Source organism: Rattus norvegicus, chromosome 18 (genome assembly GCF_036323735.1).
Source record: "Rattus norvegicus strain BN/NHsdMcwi chromosome 18, GRCr8, whole genome shotgun sequence".
In the NCBI taxonomy this organism is placed as follows: domain Eukaryota; kingdom Metazoa; phylum Chordata; class Mammalia; order Rodentia; family Muridae; genus Rattus; species Rattus norvegicus.
In genome coordinates this window covers 27230734-27253749 of record NC_086036.1, presented here as the reverse complement: position 1 = coordinate 27253749, position 23016 = coordinate 27230734, and the positions used below count along the sequence as shown (strand labels likewise).

The window sequence follows — 23016 nt, the reverse complement described above, 5'->3', positions numbered from 1 at the left end:
TGGAGATTGGTAGCATACACTGTCTAATAAGGGCCATTGTCTTCCCCATTATATGGTGATGCCATTTAAATTCCTTTCATAAATGTGTATGTTTTAGGGAGCTTCCACAGTGGTGTGTTTCCATATGGCTTTTCAAAGGGCCTTCAGTGTTAGATGTCCTTTGCCATATTTCCTCCTTTGTTCTGAGAAAAAAATTAAATATCTTTTCTAAGTAAGGAAATAGAACTTTGGGAGCTGACACTATAGCTCAGTAGCTTATCATATTCTTGGCATATGTGAGCCCATGGGTTAAATCAATGAAAGAAGGAAGGAGATGAATAAAAAGGAGGAGAAAGGAGGAGAAAGAACATTGCTAAGGGCCCGGCCCCTCCATCCCCTTCTTGTAACTGCTTCTTTGCATTTTCAAGTAATTTATCACCCACATGTGTACTCTAGACTGTAATTTAGCTTTGCTATCTAAAAAGGTGAATAGATGGTAAGGCTCTGGTTCTTCATACCGACTCTGTGTAGCCCTTTGGTCACTTCCCAGACTAACTGCTGTTTCACATTCATGATGCACATCAGTATGGTCTTTGGATGTCAGCATTCCTTGCAAATTGTTATCTTTATCTGAGGCTCCTTCTGGTTCAAGCTTTGTCCCTTTGGTAAGAGTATGTGTAGGCCACTTACTAATATTCTTCCTCTCTCAAACCTCTTACTTGGCTTCTACACTTCAAATCACCCACGGGACTATCTCCCATGTTCCTACTAGGATTGCCCGTTCTGCTTAGTACATCCAACTGCTTTTTGTAGTCCAAAGTCTTCCACATTCCTCCAACAAATAACATGGTCAGGTCTGTTACAGTAATATCCTAGCCCCCACTATCAACTTCTGTCTTAGTCACAGTTTTATTTCTGAGAGGAGACATCATGACCAAGCCATCTCTTATGAAAGAAAGCATTTAACTGGGGGCTTGACTGTAGTTTCAGGGATTTAGTCCATAATCATCATGGAAGGGATCCTCATAGCCTGCAGGCAGACGCTGGAGTAGAACCTGAGAGTTCCAGCCTGATTAGGTAGAGAGAGAACCTTTTGAAATCTCAAGCCCACCCCTAGTCCTCCCACAAGACCATGCCTCCTAATCCTTCTAATCCTTTCATATAGGTGACTAACTCCCCGGTGACTAATATTCAGATGCATGAACCTATGGGGGCCATTCTTACTCAAACCACCACACATTATTTGCCAATTTTTAAGGTAATGAATCTTAGTCCCTAGGCATCCTCTGAAGAGAAGAGAGTCCATTAAGCCTTCTCTTCTTGTGAACCTGAAGACTTAAGCATATCATTTTCTTTCATCACAGTTATTTTAAAATTACTTATTCATGTGTTTAGCTACATGCACATGCATGATGGAGATTGCACCCACAGTCTCATACATGCTAAGTAAGTACCCTACACTGAAGTTCAGCTAAGTAAGTACCCTATCACTGAAGTTCAGATTGCCCATCTTTTATTTGGTAAAGGTTTTCAGGTAGGCTCTGTTAATGTTACCCTCCTACTCTGATCACTTACTTGCTGTCAAGTATGGGTTGATATTCTAGGCTCACCTTGTCTGTTTCCTGCCTTGTCTCTATTAGGCCTTGATATCCTAATAGGAAATGATACTTTAAGAGTAAAATTTGGGGCTGGTGAGATGGCTTAGCGATTAAGAGCACTGATTGCTCTTCCGGAGGTCCTGAGTTCAATTCCCAGCAACCACATGGTGGCTCACAGCCATCTGTAATGGGATCTGATGCCCTCTTCTGGTGTGTCTGAAGAAAGTAACAGCACTCATATAAATAAATCTTAAAAAAAAAAAAAAAAAGAGTAAAACTTGCGATTGGGATAGCTCTTTATAACCATGTTGGCCATAATTTCTAAGCCTTTTCTTTGCCAGGTGCTAGCAAAATCATAAGACATATTTGGTTCATTTACATGGACTTTCCACTTATATTCAGAACTGTAGGGTCTTTGTTTAATCTCTTTGATGCTAATTTCTTTTCTGACATATTGTCTTGATTGTGATCATAGGAATTATACAATTAGAATATCTAATAATTACTCATCTGCTCTCTTTTATTCTACGTAAGAGGTTCAGAATGGCAGTACTACCTCCTCTGATAGGATTATTGAAAACAGTGTGAAGTCTCTTGTGTGCGTCTGTGCATTCACATTGTTCTTAAGCAGATGTACTGAATTGAAATTGTCAGTGTGTGTTTATGTACTTTCTTTTTAACCCTCATTTAATCTCATTTCTACAAATAAGTGTAAGTAATGCTCAACTCCACTCCTAGTCTGGCTGACAGCATTGTATTCCCTGATAAATTCCTTAGGCGGGCTCGTTGAGACAATGTTACGTGTGTTCTTGTGTGTAACTGTGGTGTTTATACTCAAAAATGGCTTGCCTCTCATTTGCTTTCTTTAAATACTCCATCTCCTGCTGGCAGTAGCTTTGCTGTTCAAACAAAAAAGGAAACAAAAATCACTCATGATAACCTAGTTTTCTTTAGAAGTAACTATTTTTCTTTTTAATACCCCAATTGTTTTTTGTTTTCTTTAAAGTCCAGTGATTTCCAGATTATGTCTTATTGGGCATTATTCTCAAATATACATTGTGCTGTTTTAAATATTTTTCTTAATTTAGAATTTTTCTAACCTAGAGGGAAGTTCATTGCTCATTTCATGTGAAATGAGATCTCTTAGGAAGTGTGGCTTTGGGAATCCTCCTGTCTGGACTGTCCTCTTCCTGCTGGATCTTGTCTGCCTATCTTCATTGTTCATTTTCTCACATCTTTTTTCTTTTCTTTCTTTCCCTTGTGCTTTGTATTTTATCCAGTGTTACTCCTCACTGATTTAACTTGAGAGGACATTCTCTGTTATGGCTCTTGTCTCTGTTCCCTTTTCACAGGTATCTCATTCCTAGGTTTTGTTTTGTTTTGTTTTTTTTAAGTATTGTTTGATTTTAAAATATCTTTGTGGACTTTTATCAATGTTTGCATTCTATGAACTACAAGTGGCACCTGTAAGTCAAATGGACAAATAGATTTAATATTGCCAGATGCCCAAAAGCATTTTACTAATGTTTATCCTTCCTGACAAGGTGTTGCCAAAGCCCCAAGTAGCCATGCTTATGTATGTACTTAGAGAGTAACTTGCGTTCCTCTTTAGGAAAGAGTGGAAGATATGGCCCTTCTTCCTGACTGTTGGCTGACATCCTCCTGCACATTAGCAGGGGTATTGGTACTTAAGAGGACAGCAGAGAGAATGGAAGGAAGAGCAAGGGGCTGCTGGCAAGGCTGCCACTTGATTGCAGTATCTGGAGGTGCTGGTACAAGGAGAAAACATCATTTTAGTAAGGATTGGGTGTCATGATTGGCCCGGGTCTCTTTCCTAAGATGCTGGGGTCACTGCAGAGATTTGACATCTCTCCTGCAGAGTTTGAGTGGGAGGACAAAGGAAGGTGCCATGGAAATGACACCTTGTGGCATGGTGTACTGTATGGATTCTTGTAAAAGTACGCAACAGGTGGGGTGTACATCACCAAACAACAGCTGCAAAGTTCATGCCAGATGCTGAGGACTGGGGGTGTAGTTACCTGTGCAGCTGCTCTGATGGTGTGGAACAGGTGGCTTGTCAGAAGTGTATACACCAGCAGGCTTGTTCGACTGCTGTCTCTGTGCCCATTGGACTAGAATATCCCAGCCTCCTTGCCCAGGCATGGGTGGACCCCTGCCAGCACTACCCAGTGACAAGCAGAAAGCCAACGTGGGGCAGCTGTTTTCTAATCTCCTTGGTTCGTTGTTACAAAACTCCCTTAAGCTTGTGGTTGAACTGAGCTTACTGGAAACATGAAACTTCTCTCCTGTTGTTGGCATTTATTCATATTTGAATCCTCGCCCCAGCTTTATGTAAACTATGCTCCTGGCTTTGACCTCTTCGGTGTTTAGCTAGGTTTGGTGGCCCACAGGAGGCTGATGTGGTCTTGGCTTGGCTTATTTGTTGCCTTCTCGTTTTGGACATCCTGTAGCTTTCATTGGTATTGATTTTTCCCATAGCCTTAATATGGCAGTTTGGCATGAAAATACTACAAAAACCATGTCTTCACTTCTACTCTACTGAATTTAAGCAGGTGTTTGTTGAGAACTGTTAAAGGTTTGAGCATCTATCATGGCACTGTTCTCTCCTCATAGCTGGGAAACCTGACAAACCAAGCAGAAACAGGTAAATGCCATATTGAGAGCTCCTATCGTCAGCCATTCCCATCTCCCGCACATACTCCTTATACCCGTGCTGAACTTTATTAACGCCGTCAAACTGATACCATGATGCCTGCTCTGCAGATGGGTCACAGATCATCAGTCCAAAGTTAGACTAACAGTTAGAGCTGTTAAGTGGTAGAGCAGCGTCTTCATGAACCATTCCCTTTGCTGCTTCGGGTGAGCAGTTGCTCAAGTCATCTGCATGGCTCCATGCTGCTGCTCTGTCTAGGGAAACAAGCAGTGCAGATGGGAAGAAAGCCTAGCACTGTTTAGTAGCTCTCAGTACCCATGGTCCAAACTGTTAGGATAAAAAAGCAAAGTGGGACTCCCCCCACCCCCAAACACACATACACACATACACATACATATACACACACATACACACTCTCATAGGTGAAGGAAGGCTAAGTTTAGTGACTTCATTTGGTTGTTTAAGGTGCCCACAATGGAAAGGGGTAAGGATTTGAAACCAGCTTTTTTATATCTCTTTTCTACACTGTACCCATTGTTCTACCTTTCTTTCCTCTTAGTCTGGTTTGTACCCCAGGAAGCTGGGAGTAGGGGATCCTATTCTTTGTGCATAATCTAGAGAAAAATTCTACTCTAGGAACTTTGCCTCTGTGATAATCCCTGTGGATCTCCTTATTTTGCACTGCTGAGAACACACAAGCGGAAGGACTTGGGGGCTTCTTTTGTGGTAGAGGAATTACAGATACTGTTTTGAATAATTCCTAGAACCACTCTTGGCCATGGAAGTAACAAGTGCTATAAAGAGAGCAGACAGTGCCGATTATGAAGGCAGAACTCCTGGGACTGATGTGGTGGAGAGGGGAGGGAGATTCAAAATTAAATCTCCATACCTTGGCACTTTGGTCTTTTAACCTTCTCATTCAATTATGATCTCTCCTTTAGGAAAACAAATGAGGACAAAACTCACGTTTAGAATGCAGCCTTTGTGTCTCACATTGATAATGAGCAGGTTTAATACTGTTTGGTTCTCAGTCAACCTGTGTTTAAAGTGTCAGTTAACCAATAAATATTATGAGAAACAAGAGTCAGAAATGGTTGTGTCACTCCTGCTAATGAGCTGCTAATGAAATTGTGCCTGGGTGGGAAAGGCATGTACTGTGGAGTCTTCAGGAGTCTCCTCTGGAAAATGAGTAATAGCAAAACCTAGGTCCCAGGTCCCCGAGAAACAGACACATTTAACTCCTTCACTCTCAGGGTGTCAGTTTTTCACCTCTTCATTGTGAAGTGAAGCTTGTTGCTGCAGTTCAGGCGTAAGAATTTTTAAAATGACCTTGATTTTACTGGATAGTTGAGAAGCAGGTTTAGAGGACTGAGAGAGCTGTGCTTGTGGTGTAGTTGTGGTTCCCCCTGCTGTGGCTCTGTGGGCAATTCCTTTCCTTTTTTCTAATTTTCTCCTTAATCCCCACACTCCCTCTCCCCTCCGCTCCCCTTCCCTCTTCCCTTCTCTTCTCTCTCTCCAGTGAAGTTTGAGTAAGTTCAGGATACTGTGAAGATGAGGGAACAAGGAGTGGATGAGGAATGTGTCTTACAAAGAGATGTGGCAGTAAATGGCAAACACTACCAGGAAACTAGGTAGCCATTGTTGAGTGTAAAAGCCCATGTGCCCACATTAGGGGGCTCTGCAGTCCATGCTAAACTTGCTTGCCTGGTCGTGTAAGGTAAGAAAGGGGAGAGAGGTGAGAACACAGGCAGTGAGCTGTCTAGGAACTAACTAGCACAGGTGCACTATGGGTGGCTTTGCCTTCTTCATCTCTGTCTCCTTTATTTTACCCCCGAAATTATTAAATGTGGGGCTGATGCATGAAAGGATTTTGTGTGTGTTTAAGAGTCGGATGCCTTTGTGTGGCAATGGGACAGTGGTAGAACTCTGAGCCTTTCTGGTCCTGATTGCTGCTCAGCCTTCTCATTCCATATCCATTCCCCAAGCTGTGGTTCTGTTGTGTCTGAGCAGGCTGTGAAAATAGCCTGACGACCTTTTGCTCCTCGAGCTCTCCCAGGTTATATGCTGAGCTCCAGATGCTTCAGCATGCTCAGACATTGCCTTCAGGAATTAGAGCCAGGATTTTAGGTGTCCTTATCTCCCCCCACCCCATTTATTTACTAGACATCAGTAGCCTAGATTAGTCTTGTTGATGGGTATGTCCTTTTTGGTGGGTACCAACACAAATGCCCCAGAGCACACACAGTAACCATAATAGAAGGAATGTTCAGAAAGCATTAGGCTCTTGCTTAGGCTTCAGGAAATGTTCACTGGCGAACTAGTTGTAGAGAGGGCTTGCTATGTTCATTTATACTGAGCAGAGCCCTCCATGTGACACCTATTTCAGACTCTTCTGTCCTAACAGGACTCTTGTTGTCATTGTCCATGTGTTTGTGGCTGGGTGTGCCATGTGTATCCATAAGGAGACCAACACTGTAGTTCTTCCTCTATTGCTTCCCACCTCATTTTTTGAGACAGTCTCTCACTGAACCTAGAGTTTATTCTTTGGCTAGATTGGCTGCCCCCCTGAGCCTCCAGGATCCTCTCTCTCTCTGCCCCTGCTAATGCTGGGGTCTCAGAAGCCCACCACCACTCCCGGCTTTTTATATGAGTGCTAGAGTCCAAACTCAGGGGATCATATGTGCACAGCAAGCCCTTTACCCATGGAGCCTTTCCCAACCACAACAGGAAATTTTCTAAGTAACTTATATAGTATTTGTCCTTGGAGATTGTATTAGTGAGGATTCTCTAAAGGAACAGAACTGTTAGAATGAACACACACACACACACACACACACACACACACACACACACACACACACAATGTATTAGAGCACCTTTACAGGCTGTGGTCCAGCTAGTCCAACAATGGCTGTCTCCCAACAGAAAGTCCACAGTCCATGAGGCTGGATGTCTCAGTCACTCTTCAGTATAGGTTGGAATCCAGAAGAAGCAGGCTCTAATGCCAGTGAATACAGAACGAGGGCAAGCAGGCAAAGAGCAAAAGCTTCTTTTCACCCCATCCATTACATAGGTTGCCAGGAGAAGGTGTGGCCCTGATTTAGGAGGAATCTATTGACCTCAAACGATCCAGATTTAAGGTGGGTCTCTCAACTGCAAATAATCCAGCTACCTAAAACTTCCTCAATAGGTGTGCCCAGCAATTTGGGTTTAGTTAGTTCCAGATGTGGTCAAGTTGACAACCAAGCATAGCATCATAGAGATGCTTGCCTTTGAATTCTGTGATGTAAAGCTTGGAGTCCAGCTACCATCTGTCTGCCATGGTACTGGAAAGGCGACATTGGTTTGGGCATAGCAGTAAGATTTTGAAGTTTTTTTCTGGGAAAATCATAAATGTTGATGAGAAAGCTCTTTTAGGGGCTTTACTGCAGCCCAGAGAGTGAGCTCTGCTCACACTGAAGCCACCTCCGAGAGCCCTTATAAGACCTCATGCAGAGTTTAGATTCTATGACTCAGATTACAGAAAAAATATCACTTTGGTGAAATTTTTTACTTTTCTTGGTTTGTCATTGTTTAGTCCTTCAAAAAAAATGTGTCAGTATAATTGCAACCCAGAATATCTTATTAAGTGTTTGTTGTTTTAAAAAAAAAGTGTCATTTAAAAAACAGCAGCACGTTACAGTTTAGGGTCAGCGCCCGAGAGGTCTGTGCACATTCTTCAGTCACTTGTCCAGTGCCTTGGAGACAGAGATGCTCATCTGTGTGCAGCCAGAGCTTGTGTGGGGCTTGAATAAAAAGGCAAAGACAGGAGGAGAGGGTTGTGGTTGTCATGGCAACCAGGCTGGGCTGTCTCAGGGCAGACCAGCCCTTGTTAGAGAGTTGGTGGCAGGCAAAGTGTGCAGTGTTTCTTCCCATGACATAGCCTTTCTATTCCTTCCTGTCTGTGTGCAGAAGGCCTACGGTGTGCCCTAGAGCTGAACCCGAGCTGTGGGCCCAAGTAATTGGTCCCTGCTCTTCAGAAATTCAGTTATTTAATGAGAAAATTTTACTCTTAATAAATCCTTGAAGAACTTAAAAGAAAAAGTATGTTTCATGTGGGTTGACTTTATCTTTTGAGGACTTTTGGGCTGCTTTCCTGAAGTACATTTTACTTCTTCTGAACGCTCAGTAGTTCTTTCTCATTTGTTCTCTACAAAGAGAGACACATTAGGGAAAGCAGCTCCTTTTTATTTGATAGATAAGCTTGCAAAGATCCGAAGAGATTTGGTTAATTTCACCTGGCCACCAAAGATATGCATGCCTGGGCAGCACAGTCCCAGGCCCATGAGGGGGGGTGGTCATTGTTCACACACCAGTGAAATGGAAACAACACACAGCAAGTGAGTTTAACAACCCAGCAGCCTTGCACTAAGTGATACAACCCACTACCGGCACTGAAAGTGGGACTCCCTGGATGACATCAGGTAGACGTGGTGTGTTGAAAGCCCAATTGTACTGGTTGGAGCAGGGAATGGGGAATCCTCCTTGCATGTGAGTTCCTTGAGCAAGAAGGAAGCTATCTGATCAGGCTTCAATTGGGCTCAGCCAGGTCAACTAGAATCCTGGATACTCAAAAGTCACAAGCAGGCTGATGTGAGATAGACTCACTGGATTAGCCCCTGTGTCCTCTTGTTGCTAAAGTATGTGGATGTGTGCCTTGTGTTACAATGGGGACCAGCATCTGAGGAGCAGCCTGGAGGCTGGGTTTTCAGGGCTCTTGTCCTTGTGGTTTTGGTCCCTGCTTCTGATTGGGGCAGGCAGTGGCTCCCAGGAGTTGTTCTATCTTGATGTTAGCATATTCTGAGGTCAGGATACTGAGCTGAGGGTCTCCATTTTGTTATTGTTGTAAGTGTTCATGATATGCAGCCAGTGGGGCCACCCTTATAGTTTGATGCCTCTGTATCCAGGTGTAACTGCCCCTGGAGTGGAGAATCTCTTAGCGGGAGCCACAGAACGTACAGAACATGAAGGCTTTTCCTTCATGAAGCCACAAATGACAAAGCATCTGCTAGCAGGCAGGCATGAGAACATCCCTTTTAGCTGGCACTGTGTATGCTTAGGCTGGGCAGCCAGGTGATGCCACAGCCTTATAGTCTGAGGAGGTCCCTGCAGTTATGAGTCCATGAGGGACAAATTTTTAATCACTGGGCCCTAGGAAGGGCTAGAACAAATGCTGAGTCAGGCAACATTTGTTAATGGGTGAAATGTATCTTTTCCAGTGGAGACAAATTGGCACCTGTGGACTGAATTCTATTTATTAGTTATATTTTGTTGAGCTTTCAAATGTGCAAATTTGACTGCATATGGAAAGGGCACTTTTCACAGGCCCTACTGTTCCCTGTGTTCTGATAGATGGCCCTTCTCACTCGTCTCTTTACCAACCTAACCCCATAGGCAGTTGTCCCTTTCCCTTGGGTTCACCTTTTCTCCCTGCTCTTCTCCCAGACCCCTCTGCCCAGATGCTTCGTGGTCTCAGGCTTCCTGACTCTATTCTCTCGTCCTTTCCAGAACTGCCTTGCTGGCACTGTTTCTCAGCTCTGAACTTAAAGGCTGTCCTGGCCCCTGGAAATATTTGCGGTCATTAGATTACATCTGATAAACTGATTGCTACACAGGGATTACAAGGACAGCATTCTTTATCTGAGCAAATAAAAATTTTCAACAAGTGTACTGAGAGATACTTTTGATACTATCAAGTCCACTCGTGAAAAGTAATGGTGAGAATAATTCTCAAACACCTCTAGGAAGGCAGGCCGAGTACAGGGGCAGTTTCTAGTCCACGATGCTTCATGGAGCAGAAAAACTTCAAAAGAAAATTCTGTGGACCAAAGCCTACCTCTTACTTTGCTGAGTTAAAGACTCTAGTTCAGAAACAACCAACTACCATCTGTCTTCATCATTATCACATTTTGCAAAAGGACATTTTAATACTAAAGCGAATCATTATTAGTTGTTCTTAATTTCCATGTTTCCGAACCATTGGGGTGAGTTGCTGCTGCAAACATAATTCTTGAAAGCTTGGTAGCTTAAAGCGACAGTAAGTCCTTTATGTAGCTCTGACTCTTACAACGAGCAGCTCACGTGCCCTTCACATACCTCCCAGTGAAGCAGGTAAAGGATGCGGGACGGAGAGGGATGGGACCACATGCAGGAATGTAAATACCAAAATGAGCCACCTGTCACAGACTTAATGACGTGACCATGCCAAAGAGGATCAGGGAGAAACGACAACCTGACTGTGTGAAGCCAGAGACGAAAGTGCTGCACGTCAGTGCTGGGATCTAGTTTGTAAATGTGTTCCTCACAAAGATAGGGGTTGACATTAAGATTTTGTTCATAGCATTTTATTGTGTGTATGTATGTAGCCGTGTGGTGCACATACCATGACTCATACGGAGGTCAGGGGACAACTGTAGGAGTTAGTTCTCTTCTTCCACCATGTGGGACCCAGGGACTGAACCCAGGTTTGTGAGGGTTAGGGCCCAGCACATTTATTCACTGGGCTGTCTTGAAACTATTTGCTTTACATTGTAGAGTTAAATGTATTATCAATTTATCATAGACAGTGAGAGCCAGATTTCTCATGGTGGGGAAATACAGTCATAGATAAAGAAAGGTAGAAGGCAGACGGCTCTGTTATGTTAGATTGGAGTTTGTAGTATCAGTAAAAAATTGTAAGTTTTGAAATATGTATAGATAAGGGCTGGTGGAGCGCTCGTCTAGCATGAAGCATGGGGTTCCATCCCCAGCACAACATAAACAGACATGGTGGCACACATCTGTGACCTCAGCACTCAGAAGGAGGAGGCAGGAGGAACAGAAGCTCAAGTCATCCTCAGCTTGGCTTCATGAGACCCTATCTCAAAAGCACGTATACACAGACAAGCAGAAGTGTGTGTGTGTGTGTGTGTGTGTGTGTGTACTACTTAATACATGGATGAGGGGTCCATGTTCCTCAGAGATGTAGGAGCAATGGCTCCTAGTAGGAATGAACATTTCTGTCATTAATTTTGTTTTCTAAACATTGTCCCCCAATAAGGAATGAGGGCCAAGAAAAAGAAACTATGAGGCAAACATGGAACTTACGGTACTGGGTAAAGCAATATTTAGAAAAAGAAAAGAGTGTTGAGGAAGCAGCTACTTATTAAAATAATGTGAGGGCCAACTGAAGAAGTTCTAGTTGTTAAAACTGAAACAACTGGAGCAGCAACATAATTACTACTCTTGAGCTGGAGAGATGGCTCTGCAAGCAAAGGACCAGAGCTCTGGTCTCCAGAACCCACATAAATGGGGGTGAGCATGGTGGCTCCCCTGCAATTCCAGCCTTGGAACTTGACAACTGTGTGTGAAGATGTCAATGACACGTCCTCCATACCTTGTCCCTAATTTGTGCCTGTTTGAGGAAGATTAGGAAGTGAAGCTTCACTGAAGAAAGTAAGTCACCTGGGCTTTGAAGTTTCAAAGGGCCATTTTGAGTTCCCTCTCTCAGGTTCCTGTTTTATGGTTCTAATTGTGAGAGGTTGGTAGCTTTTTCTGCTGCCACAGTTTCCCTCTGGGAGGAACTCTTATCCCTCTGGAACCACAGAGCCTGAATAAGCCCTTCTTTTGATAAGTTGCTCTGGTCGTTGTGATTTATCATAGCAATAGGAAAGTTGCTAACACACAGGGGATTCCCAGAGTAACCTAGCGAGGGAGACAGTCCTTATTTGTGAGCTGTGGGCTTGAGAGAGCCTGGCTTAAAGAATAAGGTGGGAGGAAGATTCTGATATTAACCTTGGACTTCCACACATATGCAGCCACACTTTGGTGAGCATGCATATATACATATGCTACATGCACACAACATACATAAAGAAGAGAGAATAAAACAAAACCCAGTAACTTCTAGAACTGGATTATGTTCATACTAGTAAGGTTTGAAAATGGTCTTTAATTACTTAACACTATTATTAATTTTTTGTGACTATATAAGATATTAACTTTGGGAAAGGGCATTTGGAACATGTAGAAACTATGCTGTCCTATCGATATTTTGAACAAATTTAAAAATAGCTCAAAGTAAATTTGTGCAGATAAGTTTGACAAGGCTTGTTATGGCTAGATGTGGTATGACCTCCCTCCAGTCTGTAGTTTGTATCCATGTTGGCTCCCTGGTCTCTCATGTCTCTCATTTGCTTTGGACAAAGGTCTAGCAGTGACAGGCTTTCTCATGGTGATGATAGAAACCCAAGGGTTAAAAGCCTATTCCAAATGGCACATGTGTTAGTCTCTTGTTAGCCAAAGCATGTCCTAAGCCAAGTTCACTGGAAAGTTGCACTCTGCCTTGAGTTACTGATTTAGGAAGAACTGCAGGGTCACATGGTGTAGTAAGGGGCAGACACCGTGGGAGTGTTGTAGTCTGCCACAGATGAGAAAGGCGTGGGTCGTGTGCCTGAGCCCTGGCCTGTGACAGAAAACAGTGACAGTCTCAGGCGAGGCAGAGCATGAGGTGGCTCTCTTAGAATAAAGTCTCTGTGGGCTGGCACCTGAGGTTTGGAATCTAGCTCCAGCGAGGCCACGTGGGGTGGGTCAACAGCCACTGTAGGCTTTGGGGCTTTACTGGCTCGGAGTCCCGGTCTCTTCCCCCTTGTCTTATCTTGCATCCCAAGCCCTCCTCCTTTTGCAGGCTGACTTGCGAGTCTCTGCTCTTTCCCAGTGCTTGGCTGGTCTGTTTGCTGGTTTCTTCCTTTACATAAGCTCAGGGATGCGGTCGGATCACACTCCAGTTGGCATTTTTCCCAGCAGGGTGGAAACATTGGAAATGCTGTACTCTCTGTTGCCCCTGCAGCTGCGGCCACAACTGCTTTCATACATTAAGTGAACTTAACCTGCATTTTGAGTCCATGCTATTGTGCTTCCTCTTGCCCCCTGTGGTGACTCATGTGAAAAGAGCAATTTTGGAATTTTCTCCAAATAAAATAATTATTCGCATAAGATCGTATTTTCTTCCGTGGCTATCTTAGCAGAGTCTGACCTGGTGTGTCTGCAGCTTATGCATTCATGCTCTTCCTTTGTTTCTGTCTGAGACCAAGATCAGAAAAAAATTAAAATCACTATTGTTATAAGCATGAGTTCTTTACTACCAAGAATAACTCTTAACGTGACTAATTGTTAAGAGTCTATTTGCTCTAGTAAAAATCTGTCAATCAACAAAGATTTCCCTTTCTGTATTCAAATTTTTACTCAACAAATAATTGTTGAACATTCACTGTATAAGGTGATCCCTAGGAAGAAAACAATGAACATTTAACCAGATAAACGTCTAAAACTGATAAATATGGATTGCGGTACATGCCGTAAAAATGATTGGTGGTGCTGCGAAACCATTTGGACAGACAGATCGGGTATGAGCCATCAGCTGCTCAGAGCAGTGAGTGGCCCTTCACTAGGGCGGGGGGGTGAGATGGAGGCCGACACCAGACAGAGCATTCCAGCCGAAGAGAGGATGGGTCTCTGATGGAGGGATCATGCTCTTCCATGGAGTGGAGCAAAGGGAAACGGGGGACAAGACTGAGGAGGCTGTCACTGAAGGACCTCACTGACTAGGGTAGGGATTGATATCCCTCCCTCAAACCCCCAGGAACAATAGAAAGCCATCAAAAGGTTTGAAGTGGAAGGGTTACATGGATTATACTCATTAATTCTCCCTCTCTTTTCCCCTTTCTTTCTCTTTCTTTCTCTACACACACACACACACACACACACACACACACACACACACACACACACACACACACAGACAGACAAGCAGGGGACACTGTTGGGAAGCTAGATAGTGTCCAGATGAAAGATGATAATAGATAGTCTGGACAAAAGCAACTGTGGAGAGTTGGAGAAAAGAATTTGTTGTTAATTCTTGGGGTTTTTATTTTCCTTTCTCCTTGAAATAATTTTTATTAGCCAGGCAGTGGTGGCTCATGCCTTTAAGCCCAGCATTAGGGAGGCAGAGGCAGGTGGATCTTTGAGCTCAAGGCCAGCCTGGTCTACAGAGTGAATTCCAAGATAGTTAGGGCTACACAGAGAAACTTGCCTTGAAAAACATACACACACACACACACGCACACACACACACACACACACACACACACACACACACACACACACACGCACACGCACATTATTAGACTTATCAGCCAAGTGCGATGTTGCATGCTTTTAGCCCCTGCACTCAAGAGGCAGAGGCAGAAGCAGGAAAATCTCTGTGAACTTGAGGTCAGCTTCGTCTACAAGGTCAGTTCCAAACAGCCACAGCTGCATAGTGAGACCTGTCTCATAAAATGAGGGGGTGGGACAGAGAAGGTTTTGGAGATGGCAAAGGAGGAGTGCAAATCCAGGATGGTCTGGGTTGTGTACAGCTGAGAACAAACTGCTATTTTGTGAATTTCAAATCTCTGTAGTACACATCTGGAAGGGGTTGTGTTTGTTTTGTTAGTCTGAGATCTCTTGGGTAAAGTAGCCTCTCCCTCATACATCCAGAGAGGGATACTAAAGAATTACCTCTGAGGAACAGAAGAGAAGTTGCCCCTTCTCCATTTTTGCCAGAATTTAGCCTCCCACCTCTTTGGAACCATCTTAGGTCATTAGGATTTTTGTGTGTTTTTATTTCCCTTGTGGCAGTCTTACTCTGCAACCTATATTGACCAGGAACTCACCATGAAGCGTGGGCTGGCCTGGGACTTGTGGCATTTCTCCTGCCCATGTCTCACAAGCTCTGGGATTACAGGTACATGACGTCACAGATACCTCAGTTTTAATTCTCTGTCCCAGGAAAAGAAACCAGGCTTCCTGACAGAGCAGCAGCACAGGAGCCCCAGAGCCTTACCACTCCCGTGGGTGCAGCCTCTCCCTTGACATGGGCACTGTTTCTGCGATGAAGCCTTTGCACATGAGGTTCCTTCATTTTCCCCAGTGTGGATCCTAGCCAAAGTTTGTTAGAAAGCTCCTCCGGGGAAGGATTTCCCTGCTCTAACTTGGACACACTTTTGTCAGGAGATCATTAGATGAGCTGTAGGTTCTGTGTATTTTAGCCAAAGCCACAGCCACTCCTGGCTACAGTGGAGTGGCAGCAGGTGATGGCACACCCAGCACCTTGGCTGGAGGCAGAGAGCCTACAGTAACTCAGAACCCACCATAGTTGCGCCAGTGCTGAGAAAGCTTCGATTCTTGCTGGGACAGCACTCTTTTAGACTTTGGGTGCATGTGGTCATCCCAAGAGAGTGTGTACTATGCATTTTTCTTATAAGGAATTTTTTTGTCAAATTGTTACCACTTATTTAAAAGTTTCACCATGTAGCTCGGGGTGTCCTCATACTGCAGTGCATAACCAGGCTATCATCAAACTCCAAATCCTCCTGCCTCAGGCTCTGAGTATTGGCATTACTGGTGTTATTACCATGCCTGTTTTCCTTTTCTGTTACTGAATCAAATTCAGTGCCAATGTGCCAGCTATTCTCTGCAGAGAAAGCAGAGGCAAAGTCCAAGTGTTGGTACTGTTTTTCTGTCTTTCTGTCTGTCTGTCTGCCTTCTTTCCTTCCTTCCTTCCTTCCTTCCTTCCTTCCTTCCTTCCCTCTTTCTTTCTTTCTTTCTTTCTTTCCTTCCTTCCTTCCTTCCTTCCTTCCTTCCTTCCTTCTTTCTTTCTTTCTTTCTTTCTTTCTTTCTTTCTTTCTTTCTTTCTTTCTTTCTTTCAGAAAAGTTCTCATCTATCTCATGCTTCTACCTCCTGAATGCCAGGATTAGAGATGTATGCTACCACTCCCAGTTTTAGAAGCATCATAATTGCTTCAAAAATTTCCAGATTCAGGGCTGGGGATTTAGCTCAGTGGTAGAGCGCTTACCTAGGAAGCGCAAGGCCCTGGGTTCGGTCCCCAGCTCCGAAAAAAAGAACCAAAAAAAAAAAAATTTCCAGATTCTAAAACGCTCCTTCTATGAAATGTTCAGTCCTGCAGCCATTGATATTCATCTCTGTGTGGGATGTTATGGTACAGGTCTGTAATCCTAGCACTTAGGAGGCCCAGGCAAGAGAATCAAGAAGAGTTCAAGGCCAGCGTGGGATCCATAATGAGTTCTAGGCTTCCATGGTGAGAACATATATATGCCATTTTCTTACTCCTAGAAAATACTGTTTTTATATTCCTAGAAGCTGCCGTGCGGGTGTGTTGTGCAGTAGTTGCCTGGTAAATGTGTTTTCTGTGAATGACTGAATGGGTGAATGTAGCATTCCGTTTGTACTGTGCGATATTGCACAGTTGCTTGTAAGCCGTCCCTGAGTGCTCTTGTGCATTCATACACACAGCCCATGCATTCACGGCACTTGTTTCCCAGCGAATGCTCTGTTCCTCTGAGATAAGTGGGTGTCGTTTGCTCTGCTACCCGTTTCCTTGGCTTTTTGTGTCTTGCTGCCTTCCAGGAGCTACTTACCTCTTATTTATTTATTTATTCATTTATTTATTTATTTATTTATTTACCTATTTATTCTCAATTACTTTTTTTTTTTTGAGACAAGGCTTCTCTGTGCAGCCTGGAACTGACCAAGCTGGTCTTAAACTCAGAGATCTCCCTTCATCTGCCTCCCAGTTCTGGGACTAGAGGCGTGCATGTACCCTGGCTTCCTTTCCCTCATTCTTAACTATTATTGGCCACATATTTTATGTACAAAGCTCTAGCTTACAGGCTGTGGAAATCCAAAAAGAAGACATACAGTTCCTGTGATCAGGGAAAAGAGATCCAAAAACGCCTGGTTTTAAAAAGGAGTGAGATGAACTACAAAGCTTATGAATTCTGGGATGTCTTGGATGCTGTGGGACTGTCTAGGGAGGGTCAAGAAGGATGTTACAAAGAAAAGGAATAATGCCTCAATGCCTTGATGGTTAGCTGAGGAGTTGTATACCATTTGTTTACCCAGTGCACATAACAACACAGCTTACTGGTCAAATTCACGAAGATACAAAGTAGACATGATTATCACATTCTAATGAGCAGATGTTGATCTCGAGACTATGGGTCCTTTGACTACCTTGCTTTGGGTCTTACATATTCTGTTATAGTAAAAGGAATCAGTGTGAATAGAGTGTGGGAGTGAGGAGAGATGGGGGGGGGTGTCAAAAAAGTAAACTGGAGGTGGTACTCTGATCTTCAGGAAGTGCCCCGTCCTGTTGGCGTGTTAGCCCCTAGCGTGTTAGCCAGGTATTCCACCCCTGTGTCCCACCAAGGTTCCTGAATCCCATACAAGTTTTCTCTTCTTGACTTTCAGGACAGGCTGTTCCTGCAGGATCCCATGTGCGAATGAACCTACAGACTGGAGTAAACGAGGTGAAACTCCAACAAGAAGACAAATTCCAAAGTAATTGGAAAGGATTTAAAAGAGGCAGAAGGTAGTGTGTTGCTCTTAGGACTGGGAGGCCGAGTGACTGCACTGATTTGGAAATACTAGTGATGCTACCCAAATTCCTGAGTGGCGAGTTTTGTTGGCTTGTTTTTTCGAGACAGGGTTTTTCTGTGTAGCCCTGCTGGGACTCACTCTGTAGACCAGGCTGGTCAATGTCAGAGATCTCCCTATGTTTGCCAAATGCTGGGAATAAAGGCATGTGCTGCATGACCAGCTATGTGCATTATGATTATTATTTGAGATTTAACAGTGTAGAATTTGTGATAAAATTGTCAGGGTTTTACGGAAGTTTACTTCCATTATCTTTGGAAAGAAATATTTCGCAGAGAAAATAGATCCCTTTAAAAGGGGTATAAGGGGAATGCTTAACCTTCTTTAGAAGAGAGGCTGTTTCCCCAGTCCTTTAAGAGCACCCATTTGAATGCCGACAATTAACGAGTGGCTTACAGATGAGTCACTGATTCATTCAAACAAGCCTGTTAGGCCTGCCGCCTTGCCCTCTTCTTCCTTGGTGAACAATAAAATTGCCTTTAGAAGTCTTTAATTCAGACTAACTTTTCCTCATGTTAATCAGTGTTAAAATAAGCTTTCTTGTGGTATGTGAGGAGAAGCTTCCACATTCCCACATGGTTATAGGTTTCCTAACTTTAATAACCAGTTTGAGGGATTTGATTTTAGAGAATTAACAGTTTCTATTTTTCCTCTTAATTGCCTTGAATTAACAAGCTTTTTTTGGCTTGGTGTCTCCTGAATGAGAGGAAAGGAAACTTGATGTGGTTGGCAAGGATGTCTAGACCCTCTTTCTTGCCACACCTGACCTTTGGTCCTGTGCCTCTTTAACCAAGTGGCACTCACCCCACAAAGCCTCATGGCAGAGTTGGACAGTTCTACAGTTAGAAAATTCTAATTTATGTTATGATGGAGACATTTGTTGTCATCCCGACCTGGGCAAGTTCTTTCCTCTTCCCCATCTCTGTATTAGGCCTGTACTTGGAGTGGTCCAAGTCGTACAATTGTTCCTGTCTCCCAGTCTTATAAGGATAATCAGATATAGTTACACAGCCATGCTAACCCTTTCCCACCTCCAGAAGGCATGGGTGCATGTATACTCTTCTCTCACATGCAGTCCAGTTCTTAGTTTGTAATGAAAAAGCCAACCTCCAGGGTCTTAAGAATACTGACCTAGGAACTTGAATAATTTTGAGCTGTTGGTTTGTTGTTTTGTATGCCATCTCCACCCTGCTGACTGCAGATCTACAGCAGGAGCACTTGCTGGGTTGTCCTTGCTCCTTGAGAGCAAAAGCCTTCCATGTGGGATGTAGAGACACCATAAGGAGAAACACCCCACTTTTCCTCTTTTTTTTTTTTTTTTCGGAGCTGGGGACCGAACCCATGACCTTACGCTTGCTAGGCAAGCGCTCTACCACGGAGCTAAATCCCCAAACCCCCGACTTTTCCTCTTCAGTTTTCTCCTTTGGACTGTTTCTGAGCGCTTTGCCCTAGAATGGCCTCTAGGATATGCCGGCATTCCCCTTTCTGTCAGAGCTCCCCACCCTCCCCCAGCTCTACTTGACAATATTTCCCTGGCTGTGAAGCAGGGGCCTGGGAACAGAGGCTTTAAGAGCTGGTGTCCAGAGAGCAGCACGGTTGTTTTGGTTATCTGATGGTGTGCTTTGGAAGACAAGGCTTGCAGCTTTCTATCCAATTTCAGTGAGTCAAGTGTGCTGGAGAGAGATGGGGACCAAGGCTTTCCACTAGTCCTGCAGGCTAGATTGCTACTTAGATCTGTGATGCTTATGGGCTCTCAGCCTGTACAGAGACCCTACATCCTGTCAGAATCTTCATAGAACAGGTCTCTTTGCTTTGGAATCTTCTTTGAAACTTCCTTCTACATTAGAGGAAGGAAAGATAGCCTTTGCTGCGTCTGAGTTGTACCATCTCAGGTTGGACATTTGCCATGCCGTGTATGGTGCAGTGATGAAGAGAGGTGCCCGTGACAAACTGTTTCCTGCTGTATTACTTCATTTCACAAGGCCTATTGAATGCCTGCCTGTGTGGCAGGCACTGGGGAAACAGTAAGAAGCAGATGGAGTGATCGCCTCCATAACGTGAGTGGAGGCCCTGTGCAGGTTGGCAGGCAGAAAACCAAGAAAATAAACATATGAGTAAGATCATTACAAATTATAATAAGTCCTAGGGAAGAAATGAGCCAAGGTAATGAGTCTCTGCAGGAGACCATGTTAGATAGGGTGATTTGGGAAGAAGGCCTCATCAACATATTTGAACTGAAAACTAAAGAAAATTTAAATCCTACTAAGAATTAGGTTTGTAAGTCTGGGAATTACAGCATTTCAGGCAGGTGGCACAAAAGGGACCCCAGGTTTGTCAGATTTGAGAAACACGGAAATGACTCAAGACACAGGAGATGAGAATGGAGAGGTCTGCGTGTGGGTTGGTGCAGTGTGTGGAGAATTAGGGAACATTCTGGGTGGTCTTCATTCCCCTTTAATGTAGTAGAATGGACCAGAGCATTTTAGGCAAGAGCAACTTAGGATTGCTCAACAAATACCGCCATGTCTGGAGAAGAAAATAGGGAAGGGAGAAGCAGCGACCACCAGCATGGGAGATCAGACAAGACACAGTGCTGACTAAGTCCAGGGCTTTATAATGGAGAGAGGAGAATTTACATAGCTTAGACATGCAGCTAAAAGGACTTGCTGAAGAGTTGGATGTAGAGATTGAAGGACGTGAAGATGATTTTGAAAAAGGCCTCATTTGAGGTTGAGCCTCTGGGTGCTTAGAGGTGTGGAAGATTTGTTTGTTTTGTTTGTTTGTTTGTTTGTTTGTTTTTGTTTTGTTTTGTTTTTGAAATAGAAATGTAACAGTTGGGCCAAATGTTTTAGAGATAAGTATCATGGATGATTTTTTTAAAGATATATTTATTTATTTTATGTATATGACTACACTGTAGCTGTCTTCAGACACACCAGATGAGGACATTGGGTTCCGTTACAGATGGTTGTGAACCACTGTGTAGTTGCTGGAAATTGAACTCAGGACCTCTGGAAGAGCAGTCAGTGCTCTTAACCTCTGAGCCATCTCTCCAGCCCCCACCCCCATGTTTTTTATTAAGTAAGTTTGAGGTGTGTGTTAAACATTTGAGACTCACTTGGATGGACTAGCTGGCTGGCTCAGAGGGTAAAGGCACTTCCTGCCAAGTCTGAAAACCTGAGTTTTACCTCAGGGCTAGCATGGTGGAAAGACAGAAGCAGAAAACCCCTGAAAAGTGTCCTCTAAGTGCCACATACATGCCATGTACCAAACCTGTACCAGAAATAAATAGTTTGTTGATTTGAGCAAAAAACATCAGAGACCAGAGTGGGAAAGTTATATACTAGCTAATTTCCCCTTTGCTCTGAGCAAACACTGAGAGAAATAAGGAGTTTCTTGTTTGGGCTCCAAGTTTCAGAAGTGTCACACCATCATGGCAGGAAGAAACAGCTCTTAGGACATGCCTCCCTCACAGTGTCCCTCTGTCTTGAACTAGGACCTACCTTCTATCTTCCATCTCCAATCCCAAATGTATTATGAATCCATCAAGAATTTAAGTCCTTAGGGCAGGGCCCTCCTGATTTAATTGCCACTAGAAATTCCTTTACAGACACACTCAGAGGTATGCTTTATAAATCCCTAGTTATTTCTTCATGAAATCAAGTTTAAAATTAATCATGAAAATCAAGATTAACCCTAGCTGGTCATTGCATAAGATCCTGCTGTTTGAAGGGAGGAGTTTGAGCTAAAGCTTTTAGTGTGGGCATCACTGTCAGGGACGTAGTTTAATGTCTCTAGAGATAGAAAAAAAGAAGGTTGTTCAGGACCTAACTATGAGGCATTCTAGCACATAGGGTTCAGGTAGGAGATGAGGAATCATTAAAGAGACGAGGAGTCGGGTGAGCATGGTAAATTGCCAGGAGAGTTAGAGGAGGGAGGACAGGTGGTGCGCATGCTGCTGGTTGTTGGAGGAACATAGAAATTTGATTATCAATCAGCTCTTGGTAACTGACTTTAATGAGCAACACTGGACACCTGTGGGGCTGGGAGTGCTGTTCAGTTGGTAGACTACTTGCTTGTATGCATGACGTTGCGGGGCCATGGCTAGTACGACATAAAACCAGGAGGATTAAAAGTTCAGGATCATACACAGGGCTTCATGGCATGTTTGAGCCCAGCTTGGGATATGAGACCTTGCCCCTCTACCCCCAAAGAAACACCAAAACCAGAGCAGTCTTAGCAGCATGGTAAGCAGAATCGTCGTTAGAGCGAGTGGCAATGTAAACAGGAAAAAAATGAAAAAGAAGGCAGCCTTCAGGAGGCAAAGATTCAGTATAGCTTCAAGTGCAGCTTAGAGGCCAGCCTTATTTAATACAGTGTTCCAGCCTAGCCAGACTTTGACAGTGAGGCACCCTGTCTTTTGTTTTGTTTTTGGCTGATCTGGAACTTGCAGTGAAGACCAGGTTGACCTTTGACCTCTGTCTCTCATGTGCTGGGCAAGCATTTGATGCAAGGCAAAATAGAGTTTTTCTTAACAAGTAGAGGGGGGGGGAGGAAGAGGAAGGAGAGGAGGAGGAAGAGGAGAGGGGAGGAAGGAAAATCTATTCCTCTTACAATTCCTGAATCCTTAGCTCCCATGGATGGGGACAGAGCAGTGTTTTCTTCATGTGCTTAGCAGTGGAGAGAGAACCTAATCTCTCTCTTACTTTGAGAGCTTATGCTAATCATTTGAACAAAATACGCCTTTAAAGGAGTAGCCCCCTGCTGACACATAAGTTGGTGCTCAAGAAATGGGAATGGTTAGCTATAATAAATTAGTTGGAAACTAAGATTTAGAGGAAAGGAACATTTACTCTGGAGCCCTAAAGACTCTTTGATGAACGAAGCTGAATGAGGAGAGCCCTGAACACACATCTGTCTAATAAAGGTTAAGCTGATGGAACCTGGAACAGAGCAGGGTGGCAGCCATTCCTCCCTTTCCTTTGAAATGTCTGCTCAGTCCTGTTCTCCCAGCACCTATGGGTTCTGTGTGGTGGAGGCTAGGCCATATACCTGTGTGTCAGCTGGGTGGTGCAGCTCCCACCCTCCTCCACCCCATTGTCCAAGAAGAAGGTTAGCATGGATGAGTGCAAAAGCAGAGCCCAGTGCTGCTCCACAAGGCTGTTGGCCATGCTCGCCCCTGCTGAGGTGGACAAGAAGGAGGGAGAAAGGCTATGGGAGGGATAAATCATTGGACAAAAAAGTACAAACTA

At 43.9% G+C, this 23016-nt stretch overlaps 1 protein-coding gene across 5 annotated transcripts in view; it reads left to right on the top strand.

Moving 5' to 3' along the window:
- Sil1 (SIL1 nucleotide exchange factor) overlaps positions 1-23016 on the top strand; it is a 231934-nt gene that overhangs the window by 124710 nt on the left and 84208 nt on the right. For all 5 annotated transcript variants that reach the window (XM_008772025.4, NM_199376.1, XM_017600905.3 and 2 more), the window contains one exon: positions 17579-17699. In XM_008772025.4, coding sequence (XP_008770247.1) covers positions 17579-17699 — 121 coding nt within the window. The remainder of the gene's footprint in view (positions 1-17578; positions 17700-23016) is intronic.